Here is a 27,669-nt window from a genome sequence, read left to right on the forward strand (position 1 = left end):
CATCCAACTTACTACATTCCGGTTTGGGGTCGGTTAAGAACCTCGGTGCTAATAAATTAAGGTCATCGAACCTCCACAGAAACGCTCACCCAAACAGAAGTCCGAGGTCGAGCCTGAACCTCCCTTAACATATGAGGCCGAGCACGAGCCACAGCATCCGGATCCGAGGTCGAATACGAACCTCACCAAAACTTCGTTTTATTCAAAACCGAGGTCGAGTATGAACCTCGATGCCCCCACTTAAAAGTCGAGTTCGAACCTTAGCTAAATCATTTTGCTCAAACCTAAGATCAAACCCGAATCCCACCAACGCCTAAGGTCGGATACGAACCTCGACTTCACCAACTCAAGGTAGAAGTATCACCATATACAAAACCATATAACAAACATGTGCCTCAAACAGCGCGAACAGCCAAAATTGAGCGCAAATACGGACAAGATAGAGCAAAATATATATATATATATATACAAACAAAGTTCTCAAAATTCAGTACATCAATTCAAGACAAAGAAAAATAAACCAAGCTATTACAAAGGCGGCCTAGGCTGAAGCACCCCCGCTAGAACTGTCGTTGACATCGTCCTCCTTGACTAACCTCCCAAAACGGACGACTTTCTCCACGTGCATGGAAGAAAAGTCGAATCCGGGAGCAAGAAGCCGAGCTTGACGAGCAGCCTTTTGGAAGCCTCTCTTGTGCTCGACCACAACGGAGCGTTCGACCTCCGCGAGCCTCTTGTCCGTGGCCGCCTTCCCCATCGCTAGCTCCGCAAGCTCTGCCGTCAAGGTGGTAATTTCGTCCTCACGGCCACCAAGAATGACCTCGCTACGGAGGCGCTCCTCAGCCACCGCCGCCGCCAATTCTCCCTTAAGAGAGGCCACAACGTCCTCCAGAGCCCGCACCTGACCACGAGAGGACGTCACCTCGTCCTCCAAGGAACGGACGCGGCCTCGAGAGAAGGCGGCGAGCCGCTGCAGCTCCCCCACCTGGGTAGCGTAAGTCTCATTAGACCGCAAAGCGATCTCTAGAGACTTCTGTACCCTGGCAAGATCGCCACGCACAGACCGGAGCTCAGCTTCGCGCCGCTTCGCCTCGCCGACGGAGGCATTGAGAACTTTATTCTCCTCCCTCAGGATCCTGTTCGCCTCCTTTCACGGCCGAAGTCGACCCCTCAACTTGGCCAGATCCTCTTGCTGCTTAGCCAGGTCCTCCCGCTGCTAGCTCCACTTCGGCTTCCAATGGCCCACTATGCCCATAACCCTCTACAGCATGACCTGGGCGGCATCAAAATTGTCTTCAGGACTAACCTCGTCTATCAATCCTTGGTCGTCGGAGCTCAACGAGCCCTGAGGGAAGAACTTCTCAGCAGTCACCCCCGCGCTCCACAGCGAGTTCATGTCGGCGGAAGCACTCGCGTGGTCCAGCCGCACCTTGTCCAAACCCTTCCCGAAGGGGTGAGCTAGATACTGGGTCCGGGAAGGCCCCTGCGACGAACCTGCTGGCGGCGCCGAAGCTGCAGCAGAGACCGGCGTCCCCTGCTCGACATCCTGACAGTCAACAGTAGGGACCCCCGACCCCGCCTGCGAAGACCAGTCCCATGTCAAAAACAAACAAGACGACATACGGAGAACCACAGAAACAAATAGACAAACACTACTTACCTCAACAACATGAACAACATGCTCGGTGGCTGGAACCCCCTCCTCAGCAGCTTGGGCGACCAGCCCAGCAGCCTGCGTTGCCACCTCGGCGGCATTTCCTGCCTGCGAAAAATGGCCCCAGGTCAAACGACCAGAAAGTGTAATAGAAGACAATCGAAAAAGAAAGGAAACAAGATACTCACCACCTCGGCAACTCGAGCAACTTGCTCAGCAGCCCGGTCACCTACCTCGGCAGCAGTCACCCCGACCTGCAACAGAACCCATTCCACCTCAATAAACCAAGCCAAGTCAAAATAAAAGGCGCATATAAAATGAGACACTCACCTTGGTGACCGACACAGCAGGCTCAGCAGTCCGAGCCATTTCCTCAGCAACCACTGAGGGAACCTCTTTGGCTGGCGGACTCTCAGTAAGGTCCACCGTATCAACAACAGTAGTTTTGGAGGTCACCTCCTCGGCACTACGAGGGGCGGAGGTCCCCCCGACCTCTCTCTCCCCCCTTTTCCTTTTTCGGTGTGTCTTCAGGGGGCAGCATCCTTCTCCGAGAGCTCGGGAACCTCGAGCTCAGCAACATTGTAGCGATGCTTAAGCTCACGCCACAAGTTTTTCCCCATAATGCCTGCAGACAAGAAACAGAAGCACATCAGTAAAAGGCAACTACACAAGCCCTGGCAATCCATTAAAACACGCAATACTCACTCTCTAGGCCCCTCTCCCTATAAGGCAAATTTGCAAGCGACAGAACGAGCTTGCAATCCAACAGACGGGGGAGCGCGGCAAGATTTTTAATGGCGGTCAATCTCTTTATCTTCTTCTTCATGGAGGTACTCTACCACATTGATTAAGACTTTCTCCAAAGGAGTAGAAAAAGAGACATGCTTCCTAGTATCTTCAACAAGGCCATCAATTACATCGACCCGGAAGCAACTACTCTTGTCCTTGGGGTAGTGCATGGCATCAAAAACATCAAAGCTGACTTCTTCATCATTCACTCTCACCTTAAGCTTCCCATCATCCACATCAATTAGAACTCTTGTAGTCTTCATGAATGGTCGGCCAAGAATGAGAGGTACATCAATGTTCTCTTCTATATCCATCACTGCAAAATTAGCGGGAAACAAGAAAAGGTCCACATTCACCAGAACATCCTCCACTATGCCATGAGGATACTTCACAGATCGATCAGCCAACTGCAAAGTCATGCGAGTGGGCTTCACCTCCAAATCACCAATCCTCTGAAGCATAGATAAGGGCATGAGATTGATGCTAGCCCCCAAATCAAGTAAAGAATTCCCAATAGCTAAACTCCCAATAGTGACTGGAAGAGTGAAACTACCAGGGTCCTTGGATTTAGTTGGCAACATCTTCTGAATAATGGCACTATGTACATCCCCCCTCCAATGTAATGGTCTCCTCTTCAAAATATTTCCTCTTTTTGGTGAAGATCTCCTTCATGAACTTGGCATAAGTAGGCATTTGTTCTAATGCCTCGGAGAACGGAATGTTAATCTGCAAGGTCTTGAAAATCTCAAAGAACCGAGCATATTGCCTCTCCTTATCTCTTCTTGAAGGGGCATGAGGATATGGAAGACTCTTGGTGGGTGGCACTTTTACAATACTCCTCTCCTCCATGGGTGCTTTCTTCTTTTCTCCACTAACTCCTTCTTTCTCTTTCTTAATTTCTTTCTTTTTCTCACTCTTTTTGTCATTTTCGTTTTTCATTTTATTTTCTTTAACCATCTCACTTCCTTCACTCCTTCTCCATACTCCTGGGCCCTCTAAGATGATCTCTTCATCAATGCTAGCATCATCTTCCACACCCATGTCATTCTTTTCATCTCCCTCATTCTTCTTCTCACTCTCCTTCACCACAAATTCTCGACCACTCCTTGTAGATACTACATTCAGGTGCCCCTTCGGATTTTGCTTAGTGTTGGCTGAGAAAGAACCTTTTTGCTGCTCTGCTAGCTACTTTGCTATTTTCCCCACCTGTATCTCTAGATTTTTAATTGAAGCATCAGTGTTCTTTTGGTTAGACATAGACAATTGCATGAATTGTCGCAATGTGTCTTCCAACTTGGTGGTTCTCTCATATAAAGGTGGGTGTTGGTGTTGATGTGGAGGCCTGCTACTTGATGAAGCATTCATATTCTGCTTGTGTCCACCATAATTATTTCTCCACCCCTGATTTGAGTTTTGAGGATAGGGGTGTTGAGAGAAATTTTGCCGCCCTTGATTCCCCATATAATTCACTTCTTCACCTTGGGAACTAGGTGGTCCGGCACAATAACCATTAGGGTGGTCACCTCCACAAAAATCACATGATAACACTTGTTGCATAGGAGGAGCATTAGTTTGCATAGCTTGAAGTTGTTGAGGTAACTTAGCCATTTGTTGATTCAAAGCTTCAATTTGTTGGGAAAGTAATTTGTTTTGAGCTAACACTGCATCTTGAGTACTCAACTCCAAAACTCCCATCTTGTGTGAAGAGCTTCTACCGTGCTAGCTCCTAATAGTTGTGGAGGCCATAGACTCAATGATGGTGATAGCCTCCTCGACGGTTCTGAACATAACTGACCCTCCAAACGTAGCATCAAGTATCATCTTGGTTTGAGGTTGTAACCCATTACAAAAAGTTTGAACTTGAAGCTTAACCTCAAAACCATGATTAGGGTACTTCCTCAACAGTGATTTGTACCTCTCCCATGCTTCACATAATGGCTCATCCGCACCTTGAGCAAAAGTAGCAATAGTAGTTCTGGCCTTAGTGTTCATGGAAGGGGGAAAGAACCTGGCTAAGAATTTAGTCTCTACATCCCTCCAAGTGGTTAGGCTTTGGTTTGGCTGAGAATGAAGCCAAGCCTTAGCCTTCCCATTCAGAGAGAACGGAAACAACCTCATGAACAATGCTTCTTCATCAGCCCCTGAAACTCCAACTGAACTACACAACTCATAGAAAGTGTAGAGATGAGTATGTGGGTCTTCATGATCCAGGCCAGAAAATTGATGAGAGCTGATAAGCTGTAGGAGTGCGGGCTTCATTTTCGCTAGTCTGTCATTCATGGTGGGCCTCACAATGCTAGAGAATTCCCTCAGGCTAGTGTAGGTGAAAGCATCACCTATAGTGCGCCTCCGATTTGGATTTTCATTGTGAGCACCACCTTCACCTCCACCTTCCATAGTGAACTCAGGAATAGCAGAGACAAAAACTTCAGGAATCTGAGTGGTTGGTTGGCCAACTAGATTTGCTCTATTCCTCCTTCTCCTCCTGTTGCTATTATTCCTCCTTGTCGTGCGTTCAATCTCAGGATTGTTCAACAGCGGCTCAGAAGAAGTAGTACCTCTAGTTCGAATAGTACCTTGCATACAAGAGAAAACAAAAGACTAGAGTGCACAAGTCAGCCCAAAGAATTCATTGCTAAATTTAAAAATAACAATAACATTAAAGGAACAAGTCACAAATAGTTATAAATACTAAATTGCCTTATTAATCCCCGGCAACGACGCCAAAAACTTGTTGAGATTTCCGTTGAAACTACTTTTGTTATCATTGTAAATCATTTTAATTATATCAACGGACTCAAACACGGAAAGTATACCGGTCGTTCAAGTAGTAAATTATATCGTATCCACAGGGACTAGTAGGTAAAATAAGCATTTATTGACTATTCGTGACTAAAGAATAATTCCAATTTCATAGTTTATCATGCAAATGTGAATTAAAGGTTATGACTATTGGAATGTTAAACTATAAAAGTATTTGTTTGTGAGTGGAAAAGGGTAGAAATGGTATTATGATTTTGTAAGATTGTGGGGTCAGATGTCACTAAACGTCACACTAATGAATCCTTAATCTCTTGTTACATCCATTGCTTAGTCAACCCATAAGTTTACTCAAACCTAATCCCTTAGAGCAAGAGCCTAGGTGCGGATAGTGAATATCATTCCTTGAGTATCCAATACCTACACCCGCATTACGGGTTAGGGTTTAAGACTACTAATGGGCCAAGCTCCATTCTTAGATACATTTCCCCACTAGGCATTTGTTTCATAGCTAGTTTCAATGGTTATTTTCCAATACCCAATGGAACCTATATCATGCAAGGAGAATCAATCCAAAGCAAGCATTAAGAATAGAAACATACACAACAATGAATGGAACAACATGTATATATCATTAAAAGCGTAAGGATTACAATAGAGTATCGTTGGTTACATCTAACCCCACATGGGGAATCAGATTAGGGTTACCGCGCCCGGTGCAGGGCCTTCTAGAGAGTTTGGTTACTCTCTGTCTCGAGCACGCCCGACGCAATTTTCTTTTAAGTCGGGCGCAACACCTTCCAGAGAGTTTGAGTTTCTCTCTGTCTTGAGCGCACCCGGTGCGTCTTCTTGTGCCCGACGCATTTCTGCATTGCAGAGAGAGTGGCTCTCTGTTCTTTTCAAGCTCGACGCGGGTAGTTTTGTGCCCGACTCAGTCACTCTTCTCTTGCTCCTTAGCTCCTTTAATTTCCAATCTAGTGGATCTTCAACTTTCAACTCTTCCCTCAATACCTGCACAAAAAATAAAGTGTATCAAGGTATTGTTAGATGAAATTGGGTTAGCTATATCTGCACAAAAATTGAACCAAAAAGAGAATAATTATCTTGCAATGGTGCATAAGATGAGTGGAATTGTTCAATAAGTCTTTTCCAAAAAGAAGTATAATTGAGACTTAACAGCATCCTCGGCGTCTTCGGCTGATTCACACTATTCACTGATCGCACAGCCTGGAGGTGTCTCTTCCATGCCGAAGAGGTGGAACCTCCCCCGGCGAAGCCTCCAGCTATGGTGTTTATCACCTTCCTTAGTCGGTCACTGTCTTCCCTGGAATGCTGAGAATGGTCCCTCCTCTCGGCTGAACGGGATCGGTGGCGTCGATCTCTCGGCTGTGGGACTTCGCAAGAGTGATGGTCTCTCCCTCTTTCCTGGTGGTCTTGGAGGGTGACGAAGCTCCTGAGGTGACCTTGCTTGATAAGGTCCTCGAGCTTGTCTTTCAGTGCTGAGCATTCTTCAGTCGAGTGTCCCCTATTTCGATGGAATTGGCATGTCTTGGCCTTGTCTGCTCTAGGGGGAGTGTTTGCCCTCTTCGGCATCACAAGGATCTCCGAAGCAAGGTCCTGCTCCATTACCTTGGCCCTACTCGCATTGAGGGGAGTATACGCTGTGTAGCGTGGTCCTCTCGGGGGGCGAGCATTTGAGGGCTCGGCGTTCGTTTTTCTCATCGGCTCTCAACCGGACTCTTTTCGGCTGTATCCCTCTTCGGCCCTAGCTTGATTTCTAGTCTCTGCCAACTCCTCTATTTGCATGTACTTCTCAGCTCGGCGTCAGAGATTGTTCATATCACCAGGTGGTTTCTTACACAAGTTGTTCACAAACGGCCCCGGCCTCAGGGCAGTGCTCAGCCAGTCCATCGCCACGGCCGGGTTGAGATCGTCGATTTCCATGGCAATCTTGTTGAATTAGTCCATGAAGCTTCTCAAACTTTCTTTCTTCTCTTGACGAACCCCCGCCAATGCTAGCGAGGTCGTCTTGTACGGTTTGCTCGTGGCGAACTGAAGAGTGAATTGGGACGACAACTCACTAAACGAATCGATGGAAGAGCTCGGCAATCGCGTGAACCAGCTCAAAGCCCTTCCTTTCAACGATGTGGGGAATATTCAGCACAAGGTAGAATCGTCTTGAGTAGAGAGGGTTGCTTGTGTCAGGAAAACATTCAAGTGTTCCTCTGGGTCGGTAGACCCATCATACTTCTCGATCGACATGCTCTTCCAGTGGTCCAACAGGGTCGCCTCCATTATCCTTCAGGAGAAAGGGTGTCTTAACGAGTGGGTGGTAGTGTCGGCCTTGCCACGAATCAAAGAGGTAACCGATGTTTGGGTAACCTGGTCGGTTGGGGCGTGATAGGCTGACTCCTCTAGGAGCGTGGGAGTGGACGACATGTAGGTTTGGTTTAGACTTCGAAGCTCGGCATTTTACCGACATAGTTCGGCCAACTCCCTGGCATCGACTTCTCTCTGTCTATGTATGGCTGCCATTTCCTCGCGCAATGCGCGCAAGTCATCGTGGAGGTCAGGCTAGGGTCTGTCGACGTTCGGTCGAACCTCTTGTATTACAGGCTCCGGTTGTGTTTGAGGTATTCCGTACAGGTATCATTCTTGGCCAGTCATGACGAGATTGTTCTCGGGGTTAGGGATCGATTGAGTCGATGTTGATGGTCCTTTGCGTAACTACCATGTCTCGGTCTCAATCAGATAGAGTTCAAAGGGGCTGAAAACGTCTCTTCGGCCCCACGGTGGGTGCCAAATGTTCCTGTATTAGGATATACACTTTGCTTGTCTTGGTTATTGCGGGTCTGATCCTGGGTCTAGGTCTTCTCATTCCTTTCCGGGTAGTCCGAAGTGAGAGAGGGGGGTGCCTGCAAAGACACTCCAACGCTCAAGTCAATGTTCGGCGTAATAAATGCGGTAGTTCAAAATTAGTTACGTACCTCACTGGGGTCCTATTTATAGTGATTCTTGTTAGGTCGTAATTAGGGACTGGGCCCCAAAAAATTAGGGGACTAAACTGGCACATTACGTAAATTAACCTCTCCTTAATTGTCTTGGCATAAGTCCGTGACTTGGCCGAGCACACCGACATGTTCAGCTCAGGTACGAGGTGGTCAGCGTCCTCGGCGGAGTTGTTTTGGGTCGGCCAGGTCGGGTATTCGGGTATTCGACCTAATCAACTACTATCCGGTATAATATATATTACCGACATGTCATATGCATTGGAGTATGAACACAGAAGATAAGTATGAACAGAGAAGATGGATAAGAATTACACTTTATTTTATTAGTTCTCATAAGCTAAATACTACCCGTCACCATCTTAGATTTTGCCTCAACTTTATTTTTTTCTTTTTTCTTTTCTCGTATAAAATTGTTTTTATTCTTATATCTCGACCATTCATCAATAGAATTGAATAAATTATACGTCATTTTATGCATGTCATTCATTATGTCGTATTTGGAGCCATGTTCCCGAGAAGGGACCATGAAGCACACACATTACACGATTATGTATGAAGCTTCAACATGTATCTTAGGTTAAAGTTAAAAAAAAAAAAAAAGTAAAAGAAAAAAGAAGTCCACACATTACACGTTTTATGAAGCTTCAACATGTATCTTAGGTTAAAGTTTAAGAAATAAAATAAAAAAGAAGTCCACACATTACACTTTATATGAAGCTTCGACATGTATCTTAGGCTAAAGTTAAAAAGTAAAAAAATTAAAAAGCACCCAAGAAACAACCACTTTCATTCGCTTGCTCGGGAAGTAAGAAGGGATTACATAAAAAGGAAAATGCAAAATAAATGGTCCCATCCCGATCGAATTCATTATATTTTATTTTATCATAAATTAGTATTTTAATTTTTCCAATTCATCAAAATTATAATAACGACAGTGTATATTATTTCAAATTTTTCATTATTAGATGGGCACTAGTAGTTGAATTAATATTTTAGTCTTTTGATTACATACATAATAGATATTTTTTATGTAATTAAAATTTTAATAAATAATTTTTTAATATTTAATTATATTATGATTAAAATTTATAATAAATGAATATATTTAATTAAAATATACAAATGACATTTATAGTGATTTATAATGAGATATATTTTTAGTTACTTATAATTTAGAAATATAAAATTCAATTTAACGATATAGATAAACAATAATAAATTGAAAAATAAATGATTAAGAATGTCAACTATACAAATAAAGATAAAAAGATAATCGTTTGAAATGACTGTGAGAAAAGTTTCTAGAGAGTAGTGAAAAATACAACTTCTTCAAAGGAAAGAAAAAAGACAAAATTTAGAATGAAGATTAGTCACTCTCTAAATCAGGATATTCTAATATATACGATATATGTAACAGTAAATTATATTCATATTTTATTTTAATAATTAATGGAGAAAAGAGAATGAGTAAAAGAGTAAAATATAAAATAAGATTATTAGTATAATAAAAAGGAGAAATAATAATATTTTATAAAAAGTTTTACTTTATTATATTACTAGTGTAATGACTTCAAACTATATATCAATGGAATAAAAATAATCTTACATGTATTTTATTTAAGAGAACCAATATTTGATCATCTTAAATATGAATTTTAACATAATAAATTTGATTTTGATATATTATCAATATATAAATATTATTGTTAATTGAAATTAACCTTTCAAATGATCGAGTTTCAAAATAATTATTTTAAATATTAAAAATTGTTTTAAATGTTCAAGAGTTTGATTTTTCTAAAATACAACTTCAAGTTAAATTTTTAAATATTTTTTTATAAAAAATAATTCCTAATCGACTTCGAATATAAGTGGTATTTAAAAAAAAAAATTCCAAAACATATATACACATAATCTCTCTTTAATTAAATATGTTTTTGTCCTTCTAAAATTTTAAACTTCTAATTTAGTTTTTATAGTTTTTTTTTCTCATTTTCAACTCCGTTTTTTTTTTTTTTAATTTATACATATATATATAAAGGGATTTTTTTATGTTTTCATATACACTTTATTTCAAACAATTTTAACATTTTAAATAAAAAATTATTATATAAAGACTATGAAAGATTACAATTTTTTTTAAATGTATAATAACTACACACTATTATATTGACACGAATAATTAAATTAAAAGATAAAATACCTTTTTTTTTCACTAGTTAATATTAAATGATGTAAGTTTAAATTTTTGTTCTTTTGTTACTTATTTTTAGGTTCCCCATAAAACTTGCATTGATAAATAAAAATGCAAAAAATCAAATACTAAAATAAATTTTTTGACGATTTAAAGGGATGAAACACTTATTTAATCCCATAAGTTTTCATGTGGTTGGTTTGAGCTGCATTAACTACAAATTTTAAATAAAATCTTAAATTTAAATCTTATAAATAAAAAAAGTAATTAACTAAAAAATCACACTAAAAATAATCAAATTTTCAATAAAAAAATTAATAATTACAAAATTCCATAAATATTCTACATCAATAATATCATCACTTAAAATATTTATCAATTTCTCATACACACAAAATATCATTACTGCTTTAAAAAAGCGAAGCATGTTTCTTTATGGATCATTCTCTTCTTTATCACTTTTTTCCATATACCTTCCAATTCACTGAAATACACAAACAAGCATCTGATTTAGAGGTTTGGTATATAAAAGGGGACACCCAATTGGGTTGGGAACATATAAGCAAATTATCACTTACCATCTCACGCACCGATCAAATATCAGTTTCAACCTTGCATGCACAACCAGTAACATGAAAAATTTCGAAGAGAAACAATATGATGAAGACCAAATGTCCACGATAGAAGGTAATGTGAATAGTAATCCTGAGCTTTATTTCCTTCATATTTATGCAGTGCACTATCAAAACCGAAAAAGTAGAACAACTAGCTTGCAAAATTATTATACGCACCAACATATTACATGGATGATCAATATATGTTACATGTATATTCTGTCTGTTGTGTATATACTTTAATCTTTCTTACATAATATAATTTCCTCTTGCTGTGAAATGGTGATTGTCTTCTCAAAATGAGAGATCAGTACAAAGGCATTGTGAGGTCCAAATTAGTATATATATATATATATATATATATATATGTAGAATTACTAAGGAAGAAACTTCTTTTAAGTGTCAAATTAATACCATGGATAGGTGTCAAATCTCTAAATAAGTGATTTATATTGACTGTTTTTATCTATCATATTTGATCATTAAGACAATTTTTTTCAAAATCTAGTATATATGACCTAACATGTTGGACCATTGAATTACTACTTATGAGTCTCTTTTTGATATTTTTTCTAAAACTATTTTATTTTATTTCTATAATTTTATTAATTTTATCATGTAATTACTAAAGTTAAAATTTATGAAATTATGTGGATATGTCATGTTACATTTGTATTTAAAACTTTTTATTTCTTTTCTTATCCTTTTTGTGTTATATATATAAAGGAAGAATCTATTTATTTTAGGAGTAAATTAATCTAAATTTTTTTTTTTTACATTGTTGAATTAAAAAATTTTAATGTATAAATTAAGTTTCTAAATTTATAAAAAATTAAAATTATTTAATACTTTATTTTATTAATTCAAATTAATAGATAATTATAAAATTATTTTATACGCTAAGTAATTCCTTGTATATATGAGTAACTCTGCGTACTTGCATTTGAATCTCTTGGCAGAAGTGGAAAAGGTGAAAAATGGAAGCGGAAACAAGGAGGAGGAAGAAGTAGAAGCGATTGAAGGGGACAAGTTTCGCGAGTTAACAATGAAAGGAAAGTGGAAAGAAGTGACTGGCATATTGTTGGAAGAAAACAAGGCATTGTGCCGGATGAAGATCAACAAAAGCAGAGGCACCGTACTCCACGTGGCAGTGAACGAGGGGAAGGAAGAAGTGGTGAAGAGTGTGGTGAAAGCAATCACAGAGCACGACATGAGCAAGGCCTTTGAATCGAGGAACGAGAGAGGGGACACTCCTCTTCATCTTGCAGCAACGAGGGGGTTCCAGAATATCTGCGAGTTGATCATAGGAGAGAATAATGAGAGGAAGCATTTGGTTGAGATTCACAACAACGAGGGAGAGACACCACTGTTCCATGCTGCATTGTCGTGGCAGAAAGAAACGTTTGTGTATCTTTGTTCCTTGATGCCCCAAGGTGCTAACTATTGCAAAGATCTCGTACGGAACAATGGGGATAGTATTCTTCACTGTGCCATTCGGAGAGAATTCTTTGGTAACCTTTTCACTTTGCATATTTCATGCTTTGCTTCTCCCTCACTCATTTAAAACAATATTTCTTGCATGCAAAGCAACATACATGATTTTCACACTTCTTTTCATAAAACAAAATCCAATCAATAACACTTTTTACATTCTCAAATAAGTGGAAATTATTTCCTGTCACATTTCTTGGCCTCACGTTTCTCTTTGTTTAATGTGCTCATGATTTTCGGTGCTGTTTTCGCATGATGCAACAGATTTGGCACTTATAATAATGCACAAGTATCCTAAACTTAACGACGTTCAGAATAGAGAGGGATTCAGTCCTCTCAAACTTCTTGCCACTAGGCCCTCAGCCTTCAAAAGTGGAAGCAATCTGCGATGGTGGAAGACTATCCTATACCATTGTAAGTCCCAGAAGTTCTTACACTACAGTACACATGGTTATATACCACTCTAACATTAACATTTTTAGTTTGTTTAAGCATTTCAATCCTTCATCAATTTGAAACGATTTAGGTTTTATAAATGAAAAAAACTTAGGTACAACACTATTAAAGTTTCACATCAATATTATACATAAACGTATATTAACGATATTTGTCTTAATTATTGCAAATATATGTTATCAAAGTAAATTTTTAATTCTAACTGGAGAAAGTATCAATAATATTATTATAGTAAGTTATCTTCTTTATAAAATCAATCCTCTCATGCATGTTGAATTTAAACATGACAAAGTCATGATTAAGTTTTGTGATTATACTATATATATATAATTAATCTCTTCCCTAATATCAAACAAAATATATGCTACTTATTACCCATTTTGAATTCATTGTATTTCTCGTTAGCATTAGTTTTAAATGTATTTTGATTTATATTATTTTCTTCCTGGAGGTATATTTGCAGAAACTCTAAACGTGGAAAAAGCAGAGGAAATGTACAAAAAAGTGGATGAACCTGATCAAAACAATCAATTTCCAAGAAACTACGACACATGTTATCAGCTTTATGATCAATTTCTAAAGTTGATTAAGGAACTTGTTCTTCAAGTGCGACATCTTGCTGAAGTAATGAATTCTCTTTTAAATAAACTTGGTATGTGATTTGCATCCCATGTTATCTTTCTTGGTATAGATTTTTCTCCTTATTTGCTTCTTATTATTTTCTTAGATAAGAAAAACATATAGGTGGACTAGGAAACTCTTATTTTTTTTTATAAGGAAAATGAAATTGGAGAAATTCTATGTTAATTTTATAATTTAAGGGCTTTAATGATATTGTTATTGACAAAATTCTCTTATTTGGTGTGATCAAACCATGCACTTATTTACCAAGTATCATTCTAAGGGTAACATAACAACTCATGAAATTATTATAAGATGAATAAAGCTAATGATATATATGAATATAAGGTATGACAAGGGTTGACCAAAATGGTTTAACCTTAAACAAAAAAATTTGTTTAGATACAAGTTTAGAAGAACTTTTAAGAATTTCTCTTATTTCGATATGCCTAAAATTCTTACATTACTTAAGAATCAAAATTAAGGATAATTTATATATAAATACTTTCTCTTTTCAAATCCATCGAAACGTCTTTTCAAGAATAAAATCATGATGATTTAGTGAATGTCAAAATAAATAATATCTCAGATACAATAATTCTAATGAATTGATCTTAAAGATGTCAACGGACTTACGATAAAAAAATCTCTATTCTAATAGATAAATCCTCATAAACACTTCTAACTTATATCAAAATATGCTTTAATCAAAATTTATAAATGTGTAAGAATTTTAATGTGTGGGATATACTTTATCATTCCCTATTCGTATGAACTAACTCTATATATAATTATTTGTTTTATGCACCATATATAGATTTTAATTTGATGGTTAATACTATATAAGAAATCTATTTGAGATACCGCTGTTTGTTTCTTACCAATGAAAGCAAACTGCCTTTGAGACCTCTAATTTCTGCATCAGGAAACAAGAAAGTGGAACGAGAAGCTCAACAAAAACATCAACAATGTCAAATATCGATGCCAGAAGATTCAGTTCATGAGGTTGTTCCACCAAATTGTGTTACTTGTCTTCAGTTTGTGAGGCTTGCATACATTTATACTCTTGGCCTTTCGGGAGTAGGTATGCACGTTTGTCTCCTCTATATCTTAACAGAAAAAAATTTAGTCATGAAAATTAATTAAGTTGTCACAATGAGTATGAATAATTGGGTTTGATAGAAATTAAATTGTTAATATTAAACATTGTATGTCTACATTATCGATATATTTTTTTATTAATGTGTTAGTGAAATGTATTATTATATTATTAGTGTTTTTTTAATCCACATGAATCAAATTTGATAAGTATTGATTAAAGTTTAAAACATGAATTAAACCCTCTTGGTAAACACATATGTTTATGCTAACAGTTTAGATTTTGCTTAACAAAATGTATACCATGGTTTAGAAGCTTATCAACTATAACATTTTACCATTAGAATATAACATTTTTTTTTCTTTTTCAATGTCTTAGAATAATGGATTTTGAGTCTATTGGGTTTGGATTTTTTCTAATACACTCCTTTCACGTCTAATACTATTGAGTTTAGTACCTGGATAAATGGTCGTGGCCCTTTAGGATATATCATCTTAGATAAGTGAATTTAGACCTAATTTAACCCTACAAAACCGGTCTATAAAGTGAGGATATTACACCTTACTTATATATTATTTAATTATCTTATTTTTAATCGATGTGAGACTTGAATTTTTTTCTAATATAATATTCATTGCCTTTGTTACATGATTCAAACTTTGTAATAGTGTTCTTTTTCATATATTTTTTGTTTGTTTGTTAAGGGGTTGAAAATATTAAGAAGATGAAGCAAAAGCACGTATGGAGTAATCAACTTCTAAAAGAATTTATGAAAAACCCTAATGAGATGTATATGGGAAGTGGAGGTCCACCACCATCGGACGTCAGTACTTTTAAACCAGATTTCATTTCTTTCAACAAAGGTACGTATTCAGTTATTGATTTTGTTTGGATACTCTTTTTATTAAATACTTAAAGAAGAAAAAAAAATTACACGGAAAATGAATTAATAGCCTATTTGCTTTTTATCATCAAATACATTGTATGTCTACATCATCGATATATTTTATAATTTATATTAATGTATCAAATAAATAAATAAATATATATTAATTAGACAATTATGCTTGTACAGGACATTATCACCACCATGTTAGTGTAATGTATTATTATATTATTAGTGTTTTGTTTTAATCCACATTAATCAAATTTGATACTATATTGATTCAAGAGTTTACAACTATTCATGATAAACAAATGATGTTTACACTAACAGTTTAGTTTTTACTTAACAAAATGTATACCATGGTGTAGAAGCTTATCAACTATAACATTTTACCATTAGAATATAACATTTTTTCTGTTGCAATGTTCGCTTGCCTTTGTTACATATGATTCAAACATTTTAATAGTGTTCTTTTTCATATTTTTTTGTTTGTTTGTTAAGGGGTTGAAGACACTAAGAAGATGAAACAAAAGCTATGGAGTAATCAACTTCTAAAAGAATTTATGAATAACCTTTATGAGATGTATATGGGAAGTGGAAGTCCACCACCATCGGACGTGGGTACTTCTGAAACAGATTTCATTTCTTTCAACAAAGGTACGTATTCAATTATTGATTTTATTTGGATAATCTTTTTATTAAATACTTAAAAAAGAAGAAGAAAAATTACAGGAAAAATGAATTAATAGCCTATTTGCCTTTTTGATCATCATATATGATTGACACAAATTCTACTGAAGCAAATTATAGTATTATAATATATTTCACCTCAATTTTGTGAATTGGACATAAATATATATGCATGAAGATAATATATATATATATATATATATATATATATATATATATATATATATATATATATATATTTGAGTTGACTTACGGTATATTTAAACTCAGTATCTTATATAAGATTCGGTATGGTAACTTTTGAATAAAAAAAATCATTTTTATTCCATCAAATTAAGAAATCAGTAAATCATATCCATAAAAAGATTTAATAAGAATTGTTTAAAATTTTACCATAAATATAAAATGTAATAAACTACTTATATATAATGTTAATGTGAGACCTGTAGAAAAAAAAGAGAGACGAGGTAATATTAATGTTGTGGGTGAATGTAGCAACTCACTGTTATTTTTTATTGAATAAGAGATGGCCTTTAAATAGCCATTTTACAACGTACTGAACTAACAAGAAGATAATAAAATATCTTATCAAATCAAAACTTATCAAAAAACCATCTTATCTAATCTGAAACAAAATAACACAAAAGATAAATCAAATAATTCCAGATAACTTAAATCGGATATCTCGGAATCTCTAGAAATTTAAGATTTTCCAACAAGACCTTCTAAAATAAATAATATATATGATTAAGCAATTTATATTGTATATAACTGCCAAAATCTTCTTATAAGTGTTAGCTAAAAAGGTTTAATTATTTAGTCTTGCATTTCCGATTTACTATTTTTCTCATTCAGGAATTTAGTTTGAAAAAAAAAATTCAAACAAACTCTTGGTTTCAATATTTATAGTTGAATAATGGCCTTATAATTTCCTTACAACATAACTTGTTGGAAAATCTAAAAATGCAACTTGCAGAAGATACTGATCCCAAAGAGAAGACAGTGGCTGCGAATATTGACACAGAGGAGACAGTGATTTTGGTGGCAGCGAAAAATGGCATAACTGAAATGGTGAATGAGCTTATAGATAAAATACCAAGTTCCGTACATGAAACTACCTCAAATAAGAAAAATGTGTTGCATGTAGCAGTGGAGAACAGGCAAACCCGTGTTGTTGAGGCATTAAGAAAAAAGTTTGGAGAGAAGGAAACAAATGTAGAAAAACTAAGAGAGACGAGTAACACTAAAATTGTGGGTGATCGTAGCAACTCACTGTGATTTTTATTGAATAAGAGATGGCCTTTAAATAGCCATTGTACAACGTACTGAATTAACAAGAAGATAATAAAATATCTTATCAAATCAAAACTTACCAAAAAACTATCTTATCTAATCTGAAACCAAATAACTCAAAATCAAATAATTCCAGATAACTAAATCGGATATCCCGGATATCTTGGATATCTCGAATATCTCGGATATCTCGGATATCTCTAGAAATTTAAGATTATCCAACAAAACTCCCCCATAATCTTAAATTTCTCCTTCTTCTTTCATTTCGATGCTTCTTCCACCCGAGCGCGATACTCTTCTGTGTACCATGGCCCCGCGAGCCATGCAACGTCCAGCACCCCCTGCGTCGAGGTGGCCGATGCCTCTTTTGGGACACAAAAATACCCGTTGCTCTTTGGTCCACCTTTAAACCCAGAAAGTACTTCATGATGTCCAAATCGGTCATCACAAACTCCCTCTTCACTTCTTTAAACTCCTCAACTAGCTCAGCTTTACTTCCCATCTCACTCTTCTCAATTGATCCGATCTCCTCATCCGTTGCTTTCTTCCATCTTTCATCAAGTACCACCTCTTCAGATTTTATGTCTTCTGTTCTTGTCAATAGACATACTACATGTAACTCGTCAGTGGAGTTGTAGATGTCTTGCAAGCTCTGAGTTCTAAGTTGCTCAGGTTCATCATCTTCCTCGGAATGCTCATTGGTCCTATCCGAGCTTCTCCCTATTATCTCCGAGTTCTCCCTTTCAGAGTTCGAGCTCCCCGAGGTCGTTTCCGAGTTACTCCAACTCCACTCACTTTCCTCATCTACTTGGACATCTCGGCTTACCAGAATTTTACCTGTAACAGGGTTATACAATTTGTAGGCTTTTGCCTTTTCATCATACCCGATCAAAATGTACTTCTTGCTCCTATCATCAAGCTTCGTTCTGAGCTGAGCTGGAACATGACCGTAAGCAAGGCTTCCAAAGATCTTGAAGTGACGTATACTCGGTTTTTGTCCACTCCATGCTTCTTGAGGTGTCACATCATCCAATTTTGAATGTGGGCACCTGTTCTGTATATATATAGCACACTGTACTGCCTCTGCCCAAAACTTCTCAGGCATATTCTTCCCTTTAAGCATGGTTCGGACCATTTCAAGAATAGTACGATTCTTTCTTTCAGCTACTCCATTTTGTTGTGGTGAATATGGAGCTGTGAGAAGACGCTTTATACCTTGCTCTTCACAGTATTCCATAAACTCTGCCGATGTGAATTCTCCACCTCTGTCCGACCTCAAAGCTTTAATTTGCTTGTTAGTCTCTTTCTCCACCATGACTTTAAACTTCTTAAAAGCTTCAAATGCCTTTGATTTTTCTTGCAAAAAATATACCCAGGTCTTTCGAGAGAAATCATCTATGAAAGAGATGAAATATTTCTTACCACTGAAAGATGCTGGAGAGATTGGTCCACACAAGTCAGTGTGTATCAGCCCAAGTTGCTCCTTCGCTTTGTGCTCGGACGAGCTCGGAAAACTTGTCCTTGTATGCTTTCCAAGTACACACGCTTCACAAAACTTCTTGTCAAACTCAACACCACGTAGTCCGAGTACCAACTCCTTCCTTGATAGCTCGGCCAAGCCTCCAAAGTTTAAATGCCCAAAACGAAAATGCCACATCATGGCTTCATCCTTCACGTCCAGCTTCAAGCACTTATTTTGAAGGATGTTCAGCTCCAGTTTATACATCCTATTCTTTTTCATCTCCACTCGGGCTATCAAACGATCATGCTTGTCCTTCAAATAAAGCACTCGATCCTTCATCAGAACCGAGTTGCCTTTCTCCATCATCTGCCCCATGCTTAAGATGTTGCTCTTAAGTTCGGGAACGTAGTAGGCATTCCTTATTTCTCCAACTCGTCCATCCTTCTGTATAAACTTGATGGTTCCACGCCCTTTTACCGCCACCTTGGAATCATCCCCAAATGACACGAATCCAGCCTTTACCTTGATGAGTTCATTGAAGAAACTTTCTTCTCCACACATATGATTGCTCGCTCCAGTGTCCAAATACCAGATCGAGTTGTTTAGGCAACTCGAATCAAGCTCGGCTTCTGACTTCTCATATGAGCTTGGAGGCTCAATTGTTGATCTCTCGACGCAACTCAAGTTTAGCTGGACCTCGGAGGCAGAACTCGGACGTAGCTTGGTCTCCGAGCTCTGCGTCATCATCAAAATTCCTGCTTCCTCGTCCTCTTCTTCTGTGAGAAGATTCTTCCCTTTTTCTTCACTTCGGCTTTTAGCTCGGCAATACTTTGCTATGTGACCGTATTTGCCACAGTTGTAGCAATTTGCCGATCTGCATTCCTTTGCGTAGTGGCCGAGTTTGCCACACTTATAACATTCCACCTCGGACCTCGGCTGACTTCCTTGGCTACGATCACCTCGTCCTTGTCCACCTCCATGGTCACCTCGTCCTCGACCTCGTCCTTGATCACCTCCATGATCACCTCGTCCTTTGCCTCGTCCTCCATGATCACCTCGTCCTTGTCCTCCTGATCTTCGGCCCTGAGTGTTCCGAGTTTCATTCAAATCAAGTTGCGCCTGTAATGCTTGATCAAGAGTATTCTTCATCTTCCTCCTCCTTTGTTCGTGGGCTTCGAGTGACCCAGCGAGCTCTTCCACTGAGAGAACTGACAAGTCCTTTGACTCCTCAATTACGCATGCAATACTCTCGAAATCATCTGTTAATGATCTCAAGATTTTCTCCACAATTCTACTTGCTGGCATTGGCTCCCCATTCCTTCCTAGTTGGTTAGCCACCTTCTCCACCCGAGTTATGTACTCGGATACTTGTTCCTTATCCTCCATCTTCAAACTCTCAAACTCTCCTCGGAGAGTTTGAAGTCGGATCTGTCTGACACGGTGGTTACCTCTGTGCGCAACCTCTAAGATCTTCCATGCTTCCTTTGAAGATGCAGCGTTTGCAATCTTCTCGAAACCTGACTCATCCACGGCATTGTACAAAAAATACAAAGCCGATTTGTCCTTCACTCGTGTCTTTTCCAATGTGGCAATCTGAGCCACAGATTGGTCTTCGTCCTCCTCGGGTTCTTGGAACCCCTTCTCCACTATGTCCCATAGACTTTGGGAACCCAACAGGGTCTTCATTTGTAAACACCAATTATCATAATTGGTTTTCTTTGACAGTTGTGGTACGGTCATTCCATTCACAACCTTTGCCATTACTCTCTCTTTCTTCTTTCTTCCCCCTTCACAGGCGCACACTGTTTTCCCCTCACACTCGGCACTCAGAGCATATAGCTCTGATACCAATTTGTAGAAAAACTAAGAGAGACGAGTAACACTAAAATTGTGGGTGATCGTAGCAACTCACTGTGATTTTTATTGAATAAGAGATGGCCTTTAAATAGCCATTGTACAACGTACTGAATTAACAAGAAGATAATAAAATATCTTATCAAATCAAAACTTACCAAAAAACTATCTTATCTAATCTGAAACCAAATAACTCAAAATCAAATAATTCCAGATAACTAAATCGGATATCCCGGATATCTTGGATATCTCGAATATCTCGGATATCTCTAGAAATTTAAGATTATCCAACAACAAAGTTATGGGATAACCTAATTATTGGTGTAGATGACCAAGAAAACACTGTGTTACACATGGCAGCGTCACGAACCAATAAGGGTTGGATGATATCTGGTGCTGCCTTGCAAATGATGTGGCATATCAAATGGTTTCAGGTACATATATTTATGATAACAGCAACTTCAACTTTACCTTGTGCGACTTAGTATGTAATGCAAGAAGAATATATACTAACAGCACACTGTTTGAGATTTTTCTTGAGAGTTTAATTTCTATGTATTTTCATCATAGAAATTTTCACATTGTGAACTTGTCTAAATTTCTGATATATCCTATTAATATAAAAGTTAACAAACTTATTATATATAATAATTGTGATTAAATGATATGGTGTAAAAACCTTTTACATTATTAGTATATATACTATATTAATGAAACTGATTGGATAAACTTTTTCAGACGCACTTCTAAAAATTAAATAGGGATTAAAATTAAAATAAATTTTTTTATAAATTAAAACTAACTTATATATAGAAGTTAAAAATAAAAAAGATTTTCTTCCAAAACTTAGGAGAAATCTTCTACACATTAGCTTATACATAAACTAATTTTAATTTATATGAAAGTTCATTTTAATTTTTCTTCCTATTTATCTCTCTTATAAGTGGAGTTAAAATTTATCGAATAGATTCTTACTCTTTTTGTAAAATTTCATTATATTACAAACTATCATATATTATAAATTCATTAACTTTGATAATAATCATCCTAAAAGTCACACTAAAATTAATTTTGAAGTGTTATGTTGTGTATATCCATTAAACTCATTTATTATTAAAATTGATAAGAACTTTATTAAATGATACGAGTCTTTATCTTCAAATACTATTGTCTGTTCTAAAGATTTCAGACAGATTATTGTTGGTGCCATTTTCTCGTTTCTTTTTGCCATTCACTCGTCTGTTTTCATTATCATAGGCACACACTATCCAGTAATTGATTAGTTAACTAATCTGATATGGTTTTCAACAACATAAACATATTTTCACCCTTTGATTCTGACATGAAGCAGTACATAAAGGGGCTAGCGCCGGAGCATTTCACAATTAGAACCAACAAAGCGGAAAAAATCGCAGGTGAAATCTTCAAAGATTCACATAAATTACTCGTGAAAGATGCTAGTGAGTGGCTCAAGGACACATCAGAATCTTGCTCAGTTGTGGCAGCACTCCTTGCCGGAGTTTCCTTTGCTACATCGACCACTGTCCCTGGTGGTGTCAACACTGACACAGGTGATCCTGCATTAAAAGGAAGGCCTGCATTCCAGGCATTTGCACTGTTCTCATTGATGGGGCTATGCTTCTCCGTCACTGCCCTCGTAATGTTCCTGTCTATACTCACTTCTAGAAAAGAAATCAAAGACTTCAGAACAAGTTTGCCAGTTAAATTGCTTCTCGGCTTAAGTTCACTTTTCTTATCCATTACCGCATTGTTTGCAACTTTCTGCTCGGGCCATTTCTTTGTGATTGATGACAAATACAAACAGATTCTAATCCTCATTTATGCAGTCACTTGCATGCCTGTGACTTTCTATGCTATAGCCCAGTTTCCACTTTATGTTGATCTTGTGAGAGCCATTACAACGAAAGTGCCACTGGCAAGTGATAAGAGTACTGATTATTTATAGAAATGGTTCGGTTTGTTCTATTATTATGAGTGTAGCAAATTGAGAGTGTGACTTGTTCAAGTTATATTATCACAAATTGTGTCAATTGTTAGAACTGAGATTAATAATTATTTGTGCATGTTTAACCTTCATATTGTAATTTTTCTTTGGTTCCTCCTGTTTAATTGACAACTAGCCACCACAAAAATGTAAAAGAATTTTTGTGAAAAATATTCACATATATGTACACAACAAAGATCACGATCATCTAAAAAAAAAAAATACCAATAGTGATATATGAAGACTAGAACTAATGGGAAAAGCATATATATCAACAGTTTGGTGTGCAACTATTGGCCTAATCATAGGCTCATTGACCAACTTGGAACACTTTTAAAAATTATTTACGTAAATGGGATTGTTTTGAAACTATTTATACCTTTGGGACATTTTACAACAGGATCGCTATGGGACATAGCACCTTTACATAATATATTTTTTTAATGTAATTAATATAATATTTTATTAATAATATAATATTTTAATTAAGTGAAGGAAAAAAAAATAAAAACAAAACTTAATAAAAATAGAAGTTTAAAATAAAATAATTCAAAAAGAATTGATAAATTAAATATGGAAAATAAAATATAAAAATTGTTATTTAAAATAAAAAGAAAATATGTAAAAATAAATAAAAAGGCATGTATAGCGACATGTATTTTAATTTAATTTATTTTAATTTATATTTTGCATAATTATTGTATAAATTATTTTTAATATTTATTTTATAGTTTTATTTTTCTGCGTTTGATATTTAATATATTTTCATGTTTTCTAGATTTATTTGATTTAATTGGAAAAAAAAACACAGAAATAAGTATAAAATTTTATTATAAAAAAAATGATATCGTTATGGGCCATAGCGATACAGTGAGTGCATGGTCCATAGCGACATTTGCAATATATAAACACCCGCTGACAGTTACGTTTTGTTCACATTTAAAATCACAGCAATAAGTATAATAGGTGGAGCTCTGATTGAAATTTGTGAGTCAAATTTTGTTGTAGTTGAAATAAAAATTATAGCTATTTGTACTAATTATTTGTTTGTTTTTTTTTTAAGATATTATGAATCAAATTATAGCTTATATTTACACTAGAAAGATGTATGAAAGTTCTCAAGGTATAACATTTGATGGACCAACAAAAGGAATGTATATTAAACGAGGTATAACTTTAGATATATTAAAGAGAATGATTCACAACAAATTTGGTCTATTATTATGAGGATAGCAAATTGAGAGTGACTTGTTCAAGTTTATGTTATCACAAATTGTGTCAATTGTTAGAACTGAGATTATTTGTACATGTTTAACCTTCATATTGTAATTTTTCTTTGGTTCATCCTGTTTAATTGACAACTAGCCACCATAAAAATGTAAAAGAATTTTTGTGAAAAATACTGACATATATATGTACACAACAAAGATCACGATCATCTAAAAAATATACCAATAGTGAGATATGAGGGACTAGAACTAATGGGAAAAGCATATATATCAAGAGTTTGGTGTGCCTAGCATTCTCCCATATCACGTTCTTCATGCTAGAGTTCAAGGATCTTTCTATCCTGTCTCTTTTATCACCTTAATGGAAAAATATGTTTTAAATCTTATATAAAGAGTTGCATAGAAAAATGAATAATCAACCATAATTAAATAGGTGGAGAAAGTAATGCAATTTTCCAAATACTACAGTCAAAAATGAATCAACACTGACTCATTAAGCAAAGTACACAGTTCAGCTAAGTACCAAGGCTAGGTGTCCTGGTTGATACTGGAGGGCCATGAGAGTATCTCCACTGATCACAGGCTGAACAATTCTCCACCTTCACATTATTTTCCAACGTACAGAATTTGCAAGACCAGGTGTTGTATTTGGTACTAACATCTTTTGGCTGTTGCGTGCCACACAATTCACATATAGGAGCCAAACTCTGCAATGGTCCAGCATCATTCACATACATTAGAAAAGACATTATGCTATATGGCCATAGGTAGTGCTAATTATGTTTTAATTTAAGAGGAGTTTAATCTTCTAAAGTGAAAAAAATAGTTTACTTTCATGAGTAAATTCTACTGTAAAATAGTTTTATTATACTTTGTAACAATTGAAAAAATAAAGCCTGTAATGATGAATGCAGTATATTTGGATACACTTACTTTATTCAAAAGAGTGCACATCGTACACTCCCACATTCCAGATTCTTCAGAACGAAATGTTCTATTATCACCAGATAGTGGCCCAGACACACTTGACAAATTTGCTGAAGTAGATGCTGCGGGAGAATTGGATTGAGAATGTGGAATGCTTTCAGATTCACAGCATCTTCGTTTAGATCCAGTTTGATGCTCCATGACAGATCTAATTTTCGCTGAATCCATAGTCAAATCTACAAATTCAGCAGCACTAGATGATGAGTTAACAGGTAAACTTGAATCCATAGCCTGACTTCTTTTTCGAGATGACAGATTCGAAGGTAGAGTGGAATTATCTGCTAGTCTTGAGTTTCCCACATCTTTCCCCTTATGCACAATGTTCTCATCAACTTCATCATCAACATCCCTGTGATCCACATTTTCACAAGATTGAGAACCACACCATAGATCATCCTGTAATCTCCTTTCTGCAGCCATTGCAGCAGCTTGTACAGGAGTAAGTGCCTCCATTATAACACTATCACCACCTAGGCGTTTTGGTCCAGATGGAAGAAGAGATCCCAGTTGTGCTCTCTTTTCAGCAGCTTCCAGCGCTGTTTTGCGGAGGGAGGTAAGTGGAGGTTGCCGAGAATAGCCACCTAAACGCCTTCCTGGAAGATCAAACCCTTCTCCTGCGCCAGTTATTCCCTTAGCCATCAACTCTTCACATTCCTATGCATCATTAAAAACATTGATGCATATGAAGGACAAATAAACAAATGCAAGATGCATAATTTGTATAACTTGTTTAAGAATAAAAAAATCATTAAAAATCCACAGCTGTAAATAGATATTCAGAACAATCATAAGCAACAATAAACCAACTTTTCAATCATTATTCTAATAGAAATTCCCATTGTAAAATATTTTTTATTAAAAGTAAACACAATTCATCAAAGAGAATGTTATATGGAAAGGATCCTGTAAATGTCTGTCCTGTTACCAACATGAATTTTTTAGCATGAGCAGAAGATGAAGATAAATTACTAGGAAAATAAAGTTATCCTATTTCATTTCCTTTCTTATTTATTTATGCATTCATTTCTATTACTATTATTTTGTTAGTTAATAAAAATGCTCAAAAACCAATAGATTTCTCATCAATTAAAATTGACAATATGTGAATTTCAATAAGTACACGTAGCTCATAACAATTTGATCCTTACATAGAACACGAACCCTGACAATCAGATTCGTGTGATAATATCTTTCTGTGGAGCAAGAAAGAGAAAATCTTGAGGACTGAAGCAAAAAAAAATCCGATAAAAAATACACTTTACAGAAATATGACAAATAAACCCCTCATAAAACCCAGAAGCTATTTCTCTAAAGCAGAGAGAGTGCATTTCAAAAGGCAGGAAATCTAAATATCATTTTGCATAGATTAAAACAACATCAGAGGAACAAGGAAAACCTTTCTAAGCTCATCCCAGAGCTTGTAGAAGTTGGCATTATGAGGACCATGGGCATTATGGCAAAGCTCGTGAAGCATCGTATCTAGCACTTGATCAAACGGGTAAAAATCATAATCCCTGTTTGGTCTCCGTAGCCGCAACTTCACATGTATACCAGCTCCAACGTTCAACCCCAGAAGACGCGGGTTGCCCGGGCTACAATCATGCATACTAGTTCTTTAGCCATTCCACAAAAAAAGAAAATTCAAAATAATGAAACAACCAATATCAAAATTCATTTCATTTCCCAAATGGAAAAGCAATTTGTCATGTTTAAGCAAAAGCACAATTCAAACTATTCTCTTAAAGTTTTGATTAGACGAAATCAAAACCATAAATATGAAGGGGTAAAAAAAAAAAAGTCCGACTCTGCCAATGCACAATTAAAAAACTTTCAATAAAATCAACAATTACACAAACTAAAATGTTCCAAACACAGAAGCAGTTAATTTAGTACCAACATATCTTTAGTGATTAAAGTGGTGATTACTCCAAGATAAAAACTTTACTCACCCTAACTCCATTGTTTCAATTCCTCTTCATTACCCATCAACAAAACACCAAAGGCAAGTCATTTTTTTCAGTCCATACACCAACAAGAAGCAGTCCCATTCAAGTTCATCCGAGCATTTCAACAAATACAAAAGACAAACGAATGACATAATTAAAATTAAAAAAAAATACCAAAATTCAGAGAGAAGCTTGACCCTCCATTTGTGTTTGCGCATGATGGGTTGGACCTGTTTGGCGATCTTCTCCAACATTTTGGTGGCTTCATCTGCCGCGGGTTTCCTCTTCAGTGCTCTGATTTCCCAAACTTTGTTGAGGTCACCCACATTCATCGCCCAAAACCCTCAAATCCCAAACTTTATTAAAAAAATTGATAGAGACCAAACAGAATTGGGAATAGGAGAATCTGAAAACGACGATCGTGGATGGTGTCAGATCGCAGAGAATTTGAATCTGTGCGAAATCACGACCTAACCAAACCCTTTTCTCTTCCAAGCTTAACGCGCGAGTTTGGTGGGGTTTTGAAATTGTCGCACGTGTGGAGCGTCGTTTTCTTAAAATTATGAAGAAAAAATGTATTTTTTATATTATGAAGGTATATCTTTACCAAAAAAAAAAAAAGCCTTTA

The 27,669-nt window shown here is 36.5% G+C and overlaps 2 protein-coding genes across 6 annotated transcripts; one reads left to right on the forward strand and one right to left on the reverse strand.

Annotated features, from left to right (window-relative positions):
• Positions 1 to 10,596: 10,596 nt before the first annotated feature.
• Positions 10,597 to 22,971, forward strand: LOC109788840 (uncharacterized). Of its 3 annotated transcripts, none has more exons than XM_083068566.1 (9): positions 10,604 to 11,095; positions 11,982 to 12,533; positions 12,778 to 12,927; positions 13,421 to 13,621; positions 14,516 to 14,674; positions 15,394 to 15,552; positions 16,077 to 16,232; positions 21,202 to 21,308; positions 22,226 to 22,971. In XM_083068566.1, the coding sequence occupies exons 1-9, from the start codon at positions 11,041 to 11,043 to the stop codon at positions 22,838 to 22,840; spliced, it is 2,154 nt and encodes a 717-aa protein (XP_082924692.1). In that variant the 5' UTR covers positions 10,604 to 11,040; the 3' UTR covers positions 22,841 to 22,971. The 3 variants fall into 3 exon arrangements, with proteins under 3 accessions (XP_082924693.1, XP_082924692.1, XP_029125171.2); XM_029269338.2 differs by having other exon boundaries at positions 21,235 to 21,308; XM_083068567.1 differs by lacking the exons at positions 21,202 to 21,308; positions 22,226 to 22,971 and adding an exon at positions 17,242 to 17,860 and having other exon boundaries at positions 10,597 to 11,095.
• LOC109788846 (zinc ion binding protein) lies at positions 22,668 to 27,554 on the reverse strand. Of its 3 annotated transcripts, none has more exons than XM_029269339.2 (5): positions 27,216 to 27,554; positions 26,492 to 26,687; positions 25,042 to 25,749; positions 24,632 to 24,815; positions 22,668 to 22,807 (listed from the first exon to the last, which is right to left on the reverse strand). In XM_029269339.2, the coding sequence occupies exons 1-5, from the start codon at positions 27,371 to 27,373 to the stop codon at positions 22,791 to 22,793; spliced, it is 1,263 nt and encodes a 420-aa protein (XP_029125172.1). In that variant the 5' UTR covers positions 27,374 to 27,554; the 3' UTR covers positions 22,668 to 22,790. The 3 variants fall into 3 exon arrangements, with proteins under 3 accessions (XP_029125172.1, XP_082924694.1, XP_020203271.1); XM_083068568.1 differs by lacking the exon at positions 27,216 to 27,554 and adding an exon at positions 27,045 to 27,192; XM_020347682.2 differs by lacking the exon at positions 22,668 to 22,807 and having other exon boundaries at positions 24,511 to 24,815; positions 27,216 to 27,553.
• Positions 27,555 to 27,669: the final 115 nt, after the last annotated feature.

This window comes from Cajanus cajan, chromosome 2 (assembly GCF_000230855.2).
Source record: "Cajanus cajan strain Asha chromosome 2, NIPB_CcT2T_4, whole genome shotgun sequence".
In the NCBI taxonomy this organism is placed as follows: domain Eukaryota; kingdom Viridiplantae; phylum Streptophyta; class Magnoliopsida; order Fabales; family Fabaceae; genus Cajanus; species Cajanus cajan.

Excerpts from the sequence above, each read along its gene's own strand:
- LOC109788846 (XM_029269339.2), bottom strand. The coding sequence starts at position 27,373 with ATGAATGTGGGTGACCTCAACAAAGTTTGGGAAATCAGAGCACTGAAG. Across the intron at positions 26,688-27,215 it reads AAGCTTCTCTCTGAATTTTG|CCCGGGCAACCCGCGTCTTC; the intron begins GTATTTTTTTTT and ends GCATGATTGTAG. Across the intron at positions 24,816-25,041 it reads TGTGCACTCTTTTGAATAAA|AGTTTGGCTCCTATATGTGA; the intron begins GTAAGTGTATCC and ends GGACCATTGCAG.
- LOC109788840 (XM_083068566.1), top strand. The coding sequence starts at position 11,041 with ATGAAAAATTTCGAAGAGAAACAATATGATGAAGACCAAATGTCCACG. Across the intron at positions 11,096-11,981 it reads CCAAATGTCCACGATAGAAG|AAGTGGAAAAGGTGAAAAAT; the intron begins GTAATGTGAATA and ends ATCTCTTGGCAG. Across the intron at positions 21,309-22,225 it reads GGCATATCAAATGGTTTCAG|TACATAAAGGGGCTAGCGCC; the intron begins GTACATATATTT and ends GACATGAAGCAG.